Source organism: Perca flavescens, chromosome 4, assembly GCF_004354835.1.
Source record: "Perca flavescens isolate YP-PL-M2 chromosome 4, PFLA_1.0, whole genome shotgun sequence".
Lineage (NCBI taxonomy): Eukaryota > Metazoa > Chordata > Actinopteri > Perciformes > Percidae > Perca > Perca flavescens.
The window spans coordinates 14,566,257-14,583,374 of NC_041334.1; the positions used below are offsets into that span (position 1 = coordinate 14,566,257).

General features: G+C 40.6%; 1 protein-coding gene across 1 annotated transcript; it reads left to right on the top strand.

Moving 5' to 3' along the window:
- Window positions 1–948: 948 nt before the first annotated feature.
- Window positions 949–17,118, top strand: lactbl1b (lactamase, beta-like 1b). The gene is made up of 7 exons (XM_028575025.1): window positions 949–1,008; window positions 3,580–3,843; window positions 5,461–5,535; window positions 7,417–7,574; window positions 13,301–13,548; window positions 14,946–15,051; window positions 16,140–17,118. Exons 1-7 carry the CDS (start codon window positions 949–951, stop codon window positions 17,116–17,118), a joined length of 1,890 nt encoding a protein of 629 aa, XP_028430826.1.

The following is a 17,118-nucleotide window of genomic DNA, read 5'->3' on the forward strand; positions in this document are numbered from 1 at the left end:
CAAAGTAATGTCTAATTTTGACCATAGATATTTACAGTCTTTGTAAATATTTACAGTCTATGATTTTGACCAAAAACAGTTGCAATAGACCCAACCAATCTTTTTCTAAATTTAACTTATATTAGTAGTTATGGTGCCTAAACATAACCAAATGGCGACCAATGAACAACATTAAAGACGTATTTAAAGCTGCGACCTTTGTGTTCAAAACCACGGCCGATGTTCTCGGTATGAGGACGGAAATTATAACAAATCAATCATATTAGAGGGTAAAAACAAATGAGACCCATGTTGTATGATTTGGAGGACTGGGGTGGTTAGCCATTCCCAGCAACAAACAAGCCCACCACAAAGTCTCTGCAGCTAAGCAAAAAGTTTCAAAGGTGGCGCTAAATTTGTGGGATTATCTGTGTCTGTCACCGAGTGAAGAGCAGTCCATCTCATCAGAAAACAAAATGCTCACACAATAACTAAATAAGGGGAATTGGTATTTCATGGGTAAAAGAGCCCACCACAGCAATGTAAGGATTGCACATTCTTACTAGCTTTTGTAGCATAAAATAATATTCACTGTGGCAATAATCCATATAAAGGTTGACATTCCATTAAGGTTTCTGGGTTTACAACGTACTGTATGAGTTGCTCAAGGTTTCTCATACAATGTTTCTCAATCTATGATGCCACCTTGTTATCAGAGCAGTCCAAGCTGTTCTAGGAATAAGAGAATGTGCCAGAAAAATGATCCTGGTTTTTTGTTGCTCTCACCTCCTCCTACTTCCATATCTATGGACTTTCTGTAGCGAGAACAGCGTCACAGAATGCACATCTTTTTGTGACCCTAAAATTTCTGTCCTACACCAATAAAGCAAATCGAAGAAAGCAAATTCTGTGCATAATCTAAAGAGTAACTGCTTGTTTTTTTTATGTAACAGCTGGTGCAGCGAAACCATGGGCAAGACGGGGAGTAAAGTCCTCAGAGAAACCTCAGTGGACGGGGTTCAAGCCCAGGTAAAAAGCAACCACATCACACACATACTGTACAAGCTGTGCAAAGTCATGCCTGCAGACAGACAAATGACATGCAGGAATTATGGGAAGTACACATGAAATGGGTATTTTCCAGCTAAAAACACATTAAACTACTGTGGTGATGATGATGATGATGATGATGATGATGATGATGATGTGTGTGTGTGTGTGTGTGTGTGTGTGTGTGTGTTTGTGTGTGTCCTGACTGGTGAAATGGGCCAGCTGCTGTGCTCTCCAGCTATCACAGATTATGCAACCAGGATCAGCCGCAGCTTGCTTTCACACTTCATTTTCCCACATTTCATCATGATACCTATAATCATCAAAATGCATTACTGCGCTATGTGGACTGACCATTAATATCTTGTGATTAAGTGGAGCGAAGGAGGAAGGAATAGTAGTCACTAGATGTACCCAGCCATGGATAGAAATTCTATTTATTGCCAAGATTTTCAGTGTGATTTATTCATATAAGCTACCCACCAGCAGTACAGTAGATACTAGATCAAATCTTTTATCAGGTTAAATGTAATTTAAAATCGTGGTAGTCATAGATGTTGCAATAGTACATTTTCTAGGAATTGAATCGAAAAAATATTTATAGATAAAATAACCAGATTCTCTTTCATTGCTCTGGCACCCCCAAAGTCATAAAATATTATATAGTTTTTATATTATGTAAACAAGATTTAAAAAAAAAAACCCGTCATCTTTCAGGTCTCCAAAGTATGTTTTGCCTATTATTCCTTTTATGTAAAGCTGTGGTTTGCAAACACGTGCATGCACAACCAGGATTTTCTGACTTCACTATTAGTTTGGAAGACAGTCGTGGTCCAGTATGCGATCACTCTGATGTGCAAACTTGGAGCCTCCAGCAATCATTCACAGAGAATGGTCCTCACAATGAAGTAAGTGACATATTGCAACCAGCAGTTAAACTTTTGAAATGAACATGATTTGCATATTTATAAATTCTGGAGTGGATGGAGGAGTAGATGTAATTTCAAGAATTTAACTACATTTTTTTTGTGAATTAATTACCATATCAGACATAGATTATTATTCTAAATAGAGTATGTTTCTCTATCGTAAAACACTTTTTAATAAAGTATTGCCTGCAATGACTAACCAGCAATATTAAGAGGATAAATACATTGGTATAAATGAATAGCAAATTATGGTTTATCATCATTATATCACTCAACCCTATCTCCCACTATAAGATAGGGAGAAACGATATGACAAGGATTAGCAACTATAGACATGGCTCTTTAAGCTTTAGTGCGTAACTTTTTGATATTGAACATCTGTTACATTCAAGCCATTGCCAAATGAGTTGCTACAAAACTAATTAAGACTATCAGCTCCACACAAACTCTCTCTGTATTTCTCAGTATGGCTGTGTTCAGAAGATTGTGGCGTCTGACAGCTTTGTTGTTATTATTTAGAATTCCTCAAAAGGTCAGATGAGTTTTTACTCTTAGTGGTCCATATTAGCAATGCATGTAAATTACTTTGGTTTACAGATGCAATGGTAATCGAAGAATACAAACACATAGCTTAGTTTTTATGATCCGTCAACTTTTCCTTTTTGCAAGAATGGTACAATAAATCAACAACAAGTCATTATTGTTTGCCAGTGAGCCAAATTACTGCTCCTGCTTTGATTTAAATAGACATGCAAACACACACTCTTGGAACTCTTGGAACTGGCAGTGTGAATAATTTGTTGACAGCAGTGCATCTTATTCTCTGTCATTATCTAAATTCCCTTCAACAGTCCAAATTGTCTGTCAGTCCCTCACCCAGTTGATCCAAATTTGCTGCGCCCAAGTGATTGTACTTTTCAGCTCATGCTCTGGCTAAAAGGCGCACCCTTGTCACCCCATCTTGACTCGTGTTAGCTGAGAGGGTGCCATCTTTGTCAGCTCGGTGGCGGGCTCCACGAGTCGAAGGCTGGACTGAAGTGAATTGATTCACAGGGATTAGGGATTAGGACTTCCCTGGCCGCTTTGGTGGAGTAAATCTGGGGATTATGATGTCAACAGCCTGTGGCTGCAGGAGAAGAAAATTGAAATGGGAGGGACGGGAGCGCCGATGGCCCAGGATTACAGCACAGTCAGTGAGAAATCAGAGATGGGAGTCCATGTCTGTGTCCATGTCAGTTCTCCTGCTCAAGAAAACCTCCATGGGACACCATTTACTGCCTCAGGGGTGCAGGAATCGCTTACATAGTAGAACTAAATCGGGGTAAATGTTTAGGATGTTGATTGTGTAAGAAGATTTCTGTGTCACTGGTAACCCAGTCCTTCCTGCTCTGGCCTGTGAAGCATCAGGTGGTGAGTACCGTTAAGTGCAACAGGGATCACTTGTGTAGGGAACAAGGGATTTCTAACTTCTTTTACAACCAAAGTCAACACATAATGTCTGGTCAGAGAATCCACAAATATGGGAAACATTTACAAGTGTATAAGCTAACAATTCTACAGATTTAGTGCTAACCTACTGTGTGCTGTTGTGTGTTTGTATGCCTGTCTGTCTGTATTCAAGCCTCCTCCTGCAGTGGCTGCTCCTGCTCCTGATCCTGATCCTGATCCTGATCCTGCTCCTTCTCCTTCTCCTGCTACCGTTAAATTCGAAGGACTCACTAAAACTAACAAGATGAAGGTGAAGTGGACCCAGCTGGGTTTGGTCTTCTTTCTGGTTTTGTCACTGGTGATGACGGGATGCTTCTTCTGGCAATATCAGCTGCCCAAACTTCTGCCAGGTAAGATCGAGGTCACAGGTGGAGACAAAAAAAAGGTCAGAAATATTGTTGCTGTCAGGTGGAGAATGTCTTGAAGCTGAGCAACCTTTATCTTAGCTGACATTACATTACATTTCATGTAGCTGACGCGTTCATCCATCTTATCCATTTTAACCGAGTTCCAATAAGTGCATTCAACCATGAAGTTGCAAACTCAGAGCAGCAAGAATTCCAAAGAAGTACTTTAGCTTCAAATGAGACAAACTACAAAGTGCCACATGTAAGTGCAATTTGATTTTCTACAATCATCTTCTTGGTGAAGGTGCAGTCGGAAGAGATGTGTGTTAGCTTATCTTTATACATTAATCGTGTGCTGTGACCTGAACCTGACTGCCTGGAGACTTTCTTGAGACTTGAGAGCAAAAAATCATTTAAAACTCATTTCCATTTCATCCATTATTTCTTATTTTGGAAGACTATGAATGTCTGTCAAACCTTGACCCTGTGACATCCAATAACAGGTTCTTCCTTATTTATTACATTCAACACTGAATCATAGCTGTTAGCTTGCAACTAAAACTCTGGATGCTCCTTCTTATCTGATCTAGTCTCGCATAGCCAGACCTGTCTCCACAACGCTGTGTCGGAGTATATCTGATCTGATGGCCACAGCAACAACCCACAACCTCAGTTACTGCAACGCTGATCATCAATAGATTACTCTCTCATAATTAAGGAGATATAGATCTTGAAATTAATGGATATAACAGTCTTGTAATTGTGAGATCTTTATCTTGTAATTATGTGATAATGTGTATGCTCACTAAAGATATTAGCCCATGGTTGTTGTGCTCGATTGGAGTGTGCGTATTTGACAGCATCAAATTCAAGATAGAAGTAGGCAGTGTCAATTAAAACAGATCATCATTGATCATTTTTAATTTCTCAGAACACACAAGTTGTAGTTACTAATTAAAAAAGGTTCAGGGTTAAAGATTGACACTTGAATTATGTGAAATGTTGTTTTTTAAATTGTAGTCTTACACAGCTCCAGAATGTGTCATGTACTAGTAGCGCTTCGGATGATAAATTTGGTGTCAGTTCCTCAGAGCCAAAATACTTTATTCTCCAAAACACAGTACAGGTTTGAGCAAAGTAACATCAGGTGATATTATTAATGGCAAAAGCACAGCTCCACAGGCTATAATTCATATTTTTTATGTTCTGATGTGTCTTTTCATATTGAAAAAAAAGTCCTTTAGAATGGAAAGACAAAGGGTGGCCACAATGAAACATATTTTAATATCATGTTGTTCATCCAGAGTGGGACCAGGCAACATCTCTTTAGATCTGTGGGGTTGTACAGGATCATATCATATATCATATATCATATATCATATATCATATATCCTGTCAAATTGTATCCAGTAAGATTAAAGGGGTTCATCAGGAAGCAGAGAGAATTAATGACGCCCAAGCCAGCCAATCATGCTGCGTCACACTTGCTTTTGTGCTGCCGACACATTATTCTATCAAATGTCAAGTGTCAAATGTCAAGTCAATAACAATAGCCTGTCACCCTTTGTGTCCTCTGCTTTTTTTCTTTTTTTCTTTCTCTCTTTTCTCATTTCTCATTTGCCACCCACCGCCCAGATGAAGGGATGGGTCGCAATGCCAAAGCAGAGATGATGTGTCCTCGCTTCCCCGAGGCTCTCCAGCTGGAGCATCCTATCGCCAGTCTGAAAGAGGCCCTGGAAAAGGTCAGAGGAGTTGTACCTCAATGCACAGAATTAAAACTGAGGTCGTATTTCTTTCATGCCAACTCGAGTCCTAGGAAATTTACGGACTGGCCGCGGTAATCCTTTACACCAAATGCCGTTGCAGATGACAGAAGGAGATTAAAGATATAGTGGATCACAAACTCAGGGTCTTTCTGAGCAGCAGTGTTCCCAATGTATCAACCATGTGCAATGAAATATATTGACACATTAGCACCCATGAGAGAATTTCGAGAATAAAAAAGTAGTTTACATTGGTAATGAGGATGTAACTGAAGGAATCAGCATCAATATTGAACTCATTAATTTAAAGTTGAGCAGAAATTTATATATTATATATTAGATATCAGTTTAGAAAAGGGCTTCTTTAATTTCTGTTAGCAAACACTTACAGCCAATCAGAGATTGAAAATCAAGCATTTGAACTATGTGCTATTCATTACTGTGAAAGGTTGTCTTTTACTCATTTCTGCCTTGTGAGCAACGTGAAAAAGAAAAGAAGTTATGTTAAACTAATATCTTTGTAAGTGTGACAAAGTGACATCAAAGTCAATCATTTCTCTGGGGGTTTTATATTGCCGTTAAGTAAAGGATCTGAACACTTCCTGACACTATTTTGTTTTTTATTTTATTTATTCTGTGCAATTTTACTTTGACATAGGTGCCCCAGACCCCAGAGGGTTTAGAGGTACAGTATTTTATAACATTTAACACTTTTCTTTTTTGTTTTTAACATACAACCTTATAAATAATCAGCCAAACAACTCTTTTGGATCTCTCCAGAGCAGATTGATCGTCAGTCCTCTTGGTATTACATTTGGTTGTCGAATCCAGTGTGATTCACTTTGCGGTTGTCTCATCCTTCATCCAGCTGTTTTCGATGATGTGCCTTTTTTTCTTGATGAATACAAATTCCTCCATGAAGGTAGAACATTTAACAAGAGGGAATACAGTATTTCTCTGCTTCTTTAAGCAGAGAAATTTACATTTGTGTATCATCCTAATCATAAAAACAGTAATAGCTGTAACAGCAATAACTGTTTTTCGCAGCAGCTCCACTGATATGCATGTGTGTTTAACATCACAGCTTCAGTTTGCAGACTAAGCTAATTTTCTTTAGAGGGAAGATGGTGATCCAGGTGAACATAAGGAAACACAAATGTTGAAGGCATATTCAATTTATATTAGTGTTACAGGAGAGAAAAAAATTGTCTATGCCACACTAAAGTTCAAAATGCACTTTTGTGATGGATACAGCTCTGCTGGAAAATGACATTAAAAAGCTTCAAATAGAGTCGAACACTGAAGCCACTGAACTCCAGAGGAAGGAGCCTCAGATGCGGACATTGTCCTTAGTTTCCATTTTCACACATGTAGCACACAACAGGAGAGTGTCTGTGTCAGATGTGTTCTCACTTACTGGAAATGCTCTGTTTGGTTTAGACGAGGGGTGGTTCTGGGTAGAGCGTGCAGTAGGCAGGACATGATGCAGATTAAACCGTTGTCACGTAGCCGGTTTGTAATTTTGGTCATAAACAACAAGTCTCTTGCGTCGGCCCTTACCGACAGAAGTTCCTGAATCTCGTCGTCTCTGCAGTTGCTGTCGTCGCTGTCTTCATGTAAATTACCCTCCTCCTTCTTCACCCTCGGATGTTTGTTTTCTTCGGCTTTCGTGCCAGCCGCATTAAACTTCATCAACATTTTGAACATTAAAGCATGTAAACATGTTACAGTAAAATCCCCAAATATAAGAATTAACCTAAAAATGAGCATGATAGCCTATGTCTCCATTAGATAGTCACATATACATCCATCTGACCGAAAAACATTTTCTGAATAAAGTTCCTGCTCTGCCTCTTCCAGGTGGACGTTTTGCTTCGGCAGAGCATCAACCCTATCAGCCTTCCCTCTCTGTCGGCCATCGTGATCTTAAATGACACTGTTTTGTGGACCGGCAACTTTGGAAAAAGGAATGCCAGTGACCCTCACTCAGGACCCCCGAATGAGTACACAATTTACAGGTGATTACTACACTGAAAGCTACAGCACAGATATTGCAGAATTGTTTTGTTTTGCAAGTTTTTGGTTTAATGCTTAGTAAACTGTTTCTACATTTAATTTTCCAATGATCACCAGGGCATCAACCATGATTTTACATACACATACTGGGGTCATGGGGTCACCCACACCACCACCAACATAATGATAAAATAATAAAAACTTTATTTATGAAGCACAACAACAACAAGTGATTTGAATGGGGATATCAAGATGAAGCAATTAAACAGAACAGAATACCCAACAAAAACATAATGTGAAATAACCAACGCATTCTCACAGATGGGTCCGTATGATATCGTACGAAAATGTATGCACACCAAAATGTATGATATCCTACGAAATTAGGAGACCACCGGCTGATCATGTGATGCCAGGTGGTCATGTGACACCGGCTGGCTTTGAGCTCCATGACACCAAGTGGCAGCTGCTAGTTGTTTAAAGGGGTGATAGAATGATTATATAGGGTATTTCTCACTGTTCCTTAAGGTCTCTGAATAGGGTATGTAACATTGGTTGGGCTGAAAATGGCCCAGGTGCTGTTCTATGCGCCCTAATGCAACCCTGTGAAATAGCCCTAGAATGAAACGAGAGGTTTTCTCCCTTATATGGTATGCTCATGAATATTTAGATGAGCTGCACGCTGATTGGTTGGTTTACAACTAGCAAAGCTGCAGAGCACAGACACACATTGAACAACACACAGCTCAGCAACACCATCCCTTATTTTCCTTTTGATTGTGACATTCTCAGTGCCACCTTTTCCTTTTTGGCTTTCCATCATTAGACTCACACACTATCTGTTAACGTTACTGATAGACTTCCAAACGTGCGGCTGGCTGCCCCGTGCACGTTTGGAAGTCTATCGGTAACGTTAACAGACAGTGTGTGAGTCTAATGATGCCCGCTGCTGTGGGCTGCCGTACGGGTTGAGCAGAGGCTGCACAGTTTGACCGGCCCTCACAGCCTCAAAACACTACCAGCCAAGCAGGAAAAGTCACGACTCTCCCGATTGCCACTCCGCTACTGGTTAAGTGTATTCCATTTCAATATAAATGAAAACATAATTTAATTTATTAATATCAGGGAACATGTCTGCCACATTTAGTTAACCGGTAACTAGGCCACCAACTACACTGACCTGATGGAGCTCCATGACCGGCAGCTCATGGTGCTCTGTACCCAGCACACAGTCATCTTTTCTGGGGTAACTGAACCACCAACTACCGCCTACCTGGAGCACCACGACCGGCAGCCCACAATGAAATGTGAAAAGTGTCAGCATTCCCTGTACAGCCTGGAACACTTTATTTACGATGTGGTTCATTTTCAATATCCTTGAAAAACTTCCAAACTTTCTTCTTTGTAATTTCCGTGGAAGTGCACAGAGCAGCGCACAGCTAAACTAGTGTGTGAGATCTGCGCGACCTACATTCAGAACACCAGCTGGTCTCAGACCAGTGGTCTGTATGTCAATTTTGGAGCATGACCAAGGTACAGACCAGAGCCAATTAAGGTACAGCCACCAGGGGCGTAGCACAAGACCCTGTGCCCTATGCATAGGCCGTCCTGATGGGCCCCCATGTTCCTCAAACCCCCTCCCCACAAAAATAAATAAATAAAATAAATAATAATCGGGCCTCTGTACACATGAATCTGTAGGCCTAGATGTTTATAGGCTAATAACTATTAACTGTAATGCTTAGAGTAGCCTGATAACACACATTTCAAACCTCCTTTCTCAACATTCTCTAGCCTACTTTACTGTGGTTACTACTATATTTTGTTTGTTTTCTCTGTACCTTTACTTGCCAGCCTGCGTACTATGGTGTCTCTCTGATCATCTGTTAATTTATCTGGCCATAGTCCTGGATCCTCTGGCAAAAACTGGTCTGCACTGCTCTGCCTACTTTCCAGTAATTTCTCATTTCCACACTGTGTTCAGAGCAACACTCATGCTCCCTGCTATTTTCACTCCTAACCCCTCTTGCTCCTCTCTCCCGTTAAATTGGAACAGCCAGCAGTGGAGAGACTGGAAGAGCCGATATACATGGCTGTTTGTTAGGGATAGAAGCTTGGGGTGCGTCGCTTAGGCCAAATTGAACGGAGGAATTATGGTAACTTTAACCGTTGTTCACGTGACAGCAAAGACAGCAAAGACAGCCTGATGCTTTGTTTATAGAATTTGTGGGTGGCTGTTTGCTGTTTGACCTATCAATTCCTGTTGATAAAGTATAATCCTGTATAGTGCATACACTTATAGCTGTTATGTATCTTTGTACGTCATTGTAAGTCGTTGGTTCTGTTGCTGCAGTCTGAAACATAAAACACATTGCTTCCTGTGCTGCAGAGGAGGCAATGTGTTTACCTTATAGGGTGCCCATTATTACATCACTTTAATTCATTGTAATGGGCACATAAGCTCTGCATATAAATATTCTTCAGCCAGTACACATCTGCACACTAGCTCCTGACTCATTGATGGTACAGCATGACCGTGATCATGTTACCCCTGCATGTCTGATGATTAGTCTACAAAGGCTAAAGTAAATGCTCAGTGTGTTACAGCACAGGAAAGAAAAGTGACATAAAATGCCCCTTCTAAGGGGAAAAAAGGTCTGGAGCACACTGATTGGACTGCAGCCTTTAGCTGGGACATTTTAGCATGTAGACGACTTGTGCTGCTGCAGTTGGAGGGATTTTATTGGTCTGTTCCAAATTGTATAGGTATCCACATATACACCAGCCAAGGCTGTGTCACTGTGCAAGAGTCAAACTAAGAAAAAACCTTAATATTGTTTTATTCCCAAAGTAACATAATGGGGTACTTTAGCGATTTAGTATTGCACTTCCATAAAGTTGGGGGCTTTGCAAAAGACGGATGTTTTTCCAATTTTATGCGGCAGATTCTGAGACTTTGAGTCCCTAAGCTGAGATGCTTCACTTCTTCTGATGCAACATGATAGCATCTTTCATTTGACACTCCCTGCCTGATAAATGCCCACATCTCAAACTTCACTTCAAGTTTGTAAAGCAGATTTTTGTGTTAAAAACTGAAAGTCTTTTTAAACCTATTACAAGAAAATCCTGATGACATGATCTGGGGGTGATTTTCTCAAACATTAGATGGATCCTTCGGAGCAACAGAAGGCATATATTCGACGATATTCACATGCTGAGGAGTACTGTAGGTGTAAAATTGGTAGAATGCCCAGAAAGTGTGGAGTTATCCAATCACTTGTGTGATACGTATGTAAAATTGCACCAACAATTACCTATATAACATATTTGATCAGACAACATAGATGTACAAAAATAATGTGCAGCATACGGCCCCAATCAGTCCGCAGCCAATCAAAACTATTATTCGTACAACAAGTGTCTCCAGCACTTTGTGCACAGAAGCACACATTTAACGCTCCAAAGAAGTGACTTTTAAACGTAGGTCGGCCCACATACAGGTTTATTCACTCTTTCAGATGTACTGCATGTGCGCTGACTCATTTACAGTTGCTCCTGAAAGTGCTGATCCTCCTTTTAAGTAAATTCTTCCACAGTTAACGATTTTTGCAGCAGCAGGCAATTTCGCTCTCAGATGTTACGTCTGCTTTCAACATGAACACCGTTCTTTGAAATAAAAGCACTGCACACTGTGAGGATTCAATTATATTTAATAAATAAATAAATGTGGCTCACACCTGGGAGAATTAGTTGGAATTTGCTGTTTTTCATAAATAACATCAAGTTGACATTGTTTTTACCAAAGACAAATTGTAATGGTCAAAATTGAATAATAAGGATTTGGATATATATATGTTTGGTTTAAACATATCTGAGTCTTAGACTCTAAAGTTGCAATTTAGTTTATCATCTCCATTTAAGTTTCCCAGTTAGATGTATTTAACACTTTAATAATAGATTTGCATGATCAATTTTCCTTAGGAAAATGTCAAATAAAATGTAAAGTAAAATCACCAGGTACAAAATCTTGACAATTGACAGATCAATATATAATCAAAACGAATATGTTTTTTTTCAAATATTAATAGTTTAACACATTTAGATACACTTTACTATACTTTTCTGAAGTTTTGTAGTCAAAGTGGGTATGGTCGATAAATATTACGACATCTAACTATGTTTTTGTATGGATTAAAAAAACATAACATGTTAATTATAGAAGTGGTGGTAGGGGGATTTTGTTACCACAGTACCAGCCTAGCTGTTTTCCCTTGTTTCCAGTCTTTATGCTAAGCTAGGCTAACCAGATGTTGGCTGTAGCTCCATATTTGCCATACAGACATGAGAGCGGTATCGATATTCTCATCAAACTCTTTGCAAGAAAGCAAATAAACATATTTCCCGAAACATCAAACTATGTTGCTACTCGATAAAATCTAATATGACCATTCTAACAATAAATTACTTTTAATCTGGCTCAACATATATAGCTGTTTGTTGGCTGGACTGCAGGGACCAGGCCTGTCGGACCTGGAAACCCTGTCCCGCTGTCTCTGAGTGATGAAGTTCCACCGTTGTTGAAGTGTTGCAATGTGTCTCAATTCGGATACTTGACAGTTTACATGTAGTACACTGTGCACACTTGTGCACTGCTTACATTTTGACAGGGTAGTGTTGTCTCAAATCGCACACGGTCATTATGCACTGACCTGAAATGACTCTTCTTCTTCTGTTGAATGGTAAATTGCAGCTGGGCGGAGCATTTTTGCACAATTGTCGTCCACCCGGCTTGTTTTCTTCCTAACTGATGGATATAGTGGTACTTATCAAAGAAAACACATGTATATAATACATGTGTATAGTTTGTGTTTCGCCATTTAAAAAGTAACCGCTACAGCTTCCTCGCCTGCCACAGTCACAAGTTTAAAAATATGTTGGTGCTGTAGCTTCTGCTTCGTAGCAAATATGGCAGCAGTTGAGTGTGAGAAGTGTCCAGCAAGCCACACTCAACATTTTGACCACTTTCAGTGGGGCATCCAGGTACTCATAGTGCACTGCATGTGGCCATATGTTGTCAGTGTGAACACACTATGTACTCAAAATAGCAAGTGTGAGTACAGAAGTCCCTGATTTGGCACCAATTGGTGTTACAACCCATTGGCCCTACAAACATGTTGTCACAGGCTTTTACCTCTACCGCTATCTCCCATCAATCAGCTGTGTGTGTGTGTGTGTGTGTGTGTGTGTGTGTGTGTGTGTGTGTGTGTGTGTGTGTGTGTGTGTGTGTGTGTGTGTGTGTGTGTGTGTGTGTGTGTGTGTGTGTGTGTGTGTGTGTGTGTGTGTGTGTGTGTGTGTGTGTGTGTGTGTGTGTGTGTGTGTGTGTGTGTGTGTGTGTGTCTGCCTGTCTGCCTTCTCCTCTAAGTTGCTCTCTCTTAAGACACAAATGAATGACCACATTGACCCCACACGGTTCAGCCGTATACTAGGTTTTGATCTAGTGTTGTTTACTTCTATTCAACCAGACAAGTCACATACAGGCAGAAGGCTAAAGACTTTTTTTGGGGGGGGGATTGATGAATAGCAAAAAGAAAAACAAAGCAGGGAGGCGAGACAGAAGAGTAAGAATTGGCAGTAAACAAAAACTGTGCATCAGTGTGCCTGACACTCATGAAGTATTTTCTGTCAGATTAAAAAGAATAATCACATTGCTCTGTAATCTGTCTTCCAGAATTGCAAGCCTATCAAAAATCTTCCCTACGCTGATGCTGTACAAACTGTGGGAGGACGGGAAGATCGGCTCCCTGGATGACCCTCTGGAAAAATATGTGGACAACTTCACCATCAAAAACCCTCTGGGAAAGACGCGAGACTCTGAGCTGAAATATGTAACAGATGGCCTGATATTTTTGGACAGCGGGGAGGTTCAGATCCGCTCTTCCTCAGTCACCCTGCGCAGGATGGTCAGCCAGCTCTCGGGTAAATACAGCTGCCAACTGCTGTGATATGATTCAAGGGTCTGAGAGCTAATAAGATACAGCCTACTGTAGTCCCCCCAGGTCTCAAATTTACAGTTAGTTTTGTGTGAAAATGCATCTTAGATACACAGTATATATTTTTTTAGGAAGAAGAAGACATACTTTTTAATGATCCCCAAGGGGAAATTACATTTGTACACTCTGTTGTTACATTACACACAGGAACATGCACAAACAGGAGCTCATACATGCACTAAATGGAGAGATGTCAGAGTGAGGGGGCTGCCCATTAAAGGTGCCCCGAGCCGTTGGGGTTTCGGTGCCTTGCTGAAGGGCACCTGAGCTGTGACAAAGAGTTGAACTGGCACCTCTTCAGCTAGCAGCCCACACCTGTACTTGGTACGACAAGTCCCGACGGGCTGAGCTACTGCCGCCCCAATTATATAAAATTTTGGTGCGGGATATGGACTAACCCACAGAAGCTGACTTATTGAATCTTGAGAATGAAATAAAAACCTTTAAATAAAAGTTTTTCATAAAAAGTGACCAACTTTTTTTTTCAATAAAAGTTGGTCATACAAAAAAAGTAATATGAAGACGTCACCTTGGGATAAGCATTTTGTTTTTACTATTTTCTGACATTTTATGCACCAAACAATCGGTTGATTAATTAGGAAAATAAACCTGTGCTGATTAGGTTTAATGTAATTAAAATATCATCCTAAACATCAGTGAGATTTGTCATCATAAGTTACTGAAATGAAATTGCAAAAAAGATCAAACATGAATCTTCTAGATCAGAGGTTCTCTATCTATTTTCAGCCAAGACAAGATTAAAAAATGTAAATATTATTTGTTGAACTATTTAGCAGTTTGTGAAATACAAAATACAAATATTTATGCAATGATAATTAATGAATTCATCTTAAAATGTTTCGCAGACCCCCTGGAAGAGTGCCATGGAATCACTGTTCTACTTTGTAAAGATTGCATTGAATACCTGCAATACAGTGAAATAAAACATTACGTATGCGGGCCGTTTGGATACTTACCATGCTGGAGTCATCAACAGTTTGTATTGACACAGCAAAAACCCTGCTATTGTGTTGCATAAACAGGGACTTGTTCATCTGAAGAAGCTTTTCCACTTCTAATACTTTACTGCAATGAATTAAAATAAAAGATGAGAGAAACTCCTAAAGCAAGAAAATCATCTTCACTCAATCAATCTTCAAATACCCTACCCTGTCTTCGTTTATCTTTGAGGTATCAAGCCTCAACTTAATAGACTTAAATAAAACATGAAGAGATATCTCTTTGAGCAGAAGTAGAAGAACACATGTCTTGTGCATACAAACACAATTCCTCTGTTATATTTGCTGACATGGGTTGATCCAGGTCTACCCAGGAGACTCCGGGCCACAAGTCTGCTTTGGAAAGGAAAAACACAAACTGCAATCAATCTGCTGCAAGACGATGTCCTCGTAGCAGACCCAGGCACTAAGTAAGATTTGTTATGCTGCGTTGATTTCAGTATTTTAATAGGTAATCATTTTTTGCATCTGGGATAGTAAATTGTATGGGAGGGCCTTATTATAAAGACAGAGCGCATTGAAGTGCCATAAAGAAAGAAAAGTAATGTAAAGAACCCATAACTTAAGTTGTTATGAGCTGCCGACCCGGAAAACTGAGCTTTTATGAAGACAAAAGTGGATACAGACGTGAGGAAACAGCAGCTAGAATGGGGAGACTGTGGGATCCTGACAATAAACTATGTCCGACGTTACGTTTGCAACAAGCATTTTGTTACATTGACGTGGAGGCACTTTCAATGCAAGTCAATGGAGAGCAGAGAGTTGTTTCCCCTCCGGTCGGCACGGCTTTCAGAGTATGGCCCGGTGCGCTCTGTCTCTATTTGCTGACAACAACATATTTTGTGTAATCATGTCCGTTTAAAGCATTAGTTTGACATTTTGAGAAATGGGCTTAACTGCATTCTTGTCAAGAGTTAGATGAGAAGATTGATACCACTCTCACGTCTGCACGGTAAACATAAACCTACAGCCAGCAGCCAGTTAGCTTAGCTTAGCATTAAGACTAGAAATGGGGAAACAGCATTGTCTGTAAGTCACAAAATCCACTTAACAGCACCCTAAAAGTTCACTAAATGACAAGTTTGTTTGATTTGTGCAAAAACGATGTAGGCTAAGTGTAAAAGTTTTTTGGTTTTACAGGGGGTTTCCTAACCAAAAATTGTCGTTTTTACTTTTCAGTTGTTTTGTACAGATTTTGTACAGATCAAACAAACAACATATAAATCAGGAATCAAAATCTGGCAGAACCGTTTACCTATTGAGAGAGCCAGGCTAGCTGTTTTCAGTCTTTATGCTAACCTAAGTGGCGCTAGCTTCATATTTATCTGTCAAATAGTACTGTATCGGCTTTCTCATTTCTCAACAAGAAAGAACTATTACTATTTCTTCAAAATAGGTGTCGAGTTTCAACATGTAAAATAGTTTCTTTCACTTATTTTCTACATCAACAACCAGCTTTTTGAGACACTCTTCATCTGTTTCACTCGCTTCCTTTCAGATGTCACTACAGCAACCTCGCCTTCTCACTGCTGGCTCATGTGATGGCCGAGCGAGTGGTCGCCGTTGACTACCAGCGGTGGATTACAGACAACATCCTGGACCGGCTGGGGATGGAGGACACCGGCTTCGACATCACCCCGGAGCTCCAGGGCCAGATGGCTGTGGGAGTGTACTCCAACGGAAAGCCAGCCCCGCTCTATGACCTGGGCTGGTACCGGCCTTCGGGTCAGATGTTCTCCACGGCTGCAGACTTGGCCAAGCTCGCCATGATGCTGCTGGGTGCTTATCACCGCAAGATGCTGGAGCCAGACTCGTTGAAGATCATGCTGACCCCGCTCTTCAGGTGCGATAAGGACTACTTTGCCAACCGTACTGGGACACCGTGGGAGGTGAATGAACTGATGGGCTACGAGATGGTGCGTAAAGATGGCGATCTGGACGGCTACTCTGCCACCTTCTCCCTGGTGCCCAGACTGAAGCTCGGTCTGGTGGTGCTAATGGCTGGCAGCCGGTCTCAGAACCATGACTTGGTCACCAAGGCCTACAACCACATCATACCAGCCATAGAAAAAGCCTTTAGGGAGGCCAAGAAGGTCCTTTATCCCCCGCCAAAGCCAGAACCTTACATCGGCTTTTTCACCTACAGCAACATCACCTTTTACGAGATCAAAGTTGGGCCAGACGGAGTTCTGATCATGCAACAGTTTGGGCCTCAGATTGAAGAGCTGATCCCAGAGAAGTACAGGACAATAAAACTTAACTACCTGGTTGACCGGGTGTTCAGAGTGGTTTTTGAAAAGGAGTACCCTTGTGTTTTGAAAGTCGGCACGGCCTCAGTGTCCCTGGAAGCCCAAGATGGCCAATTATTTAACTTCTACACATTTGACAAGAGCGGTTTGTCCACTGGTTTTGATGCACCAGGACTAAACACATACAATGTGGTGAGAATAGCCCGCAAGCCAACCTTCTCAACCTGA

What these genes read in the sequence shown, in the direction of transcription:
- lactbl1b (XM_028575025.1), top strand. Translation starts at nt 949, where the DNA reads ATGGGCAAGACGGGGAGTAAAGTCCTCAGAGAAACCTCAGTGGACGGG. An exon ending in TGGACGGGGTTCAAGCCCAG is followed by an intron (nt 1,009 to 3,579) that starts GTAAAAAGCAAC and finishes TCTGTATTCAAG; the next exon opens with CCTCCTCCTGCAGTGGCTGC. An exon ending in GATGGTCAGCCAGCTCTCGG is followed by an intron (nt 13,549 to 14,945) that starts GTAAATACAGCT and finishes GGGTTGATCCAG; the next exon opens with GTCTACCCAGGAGACTCCGG.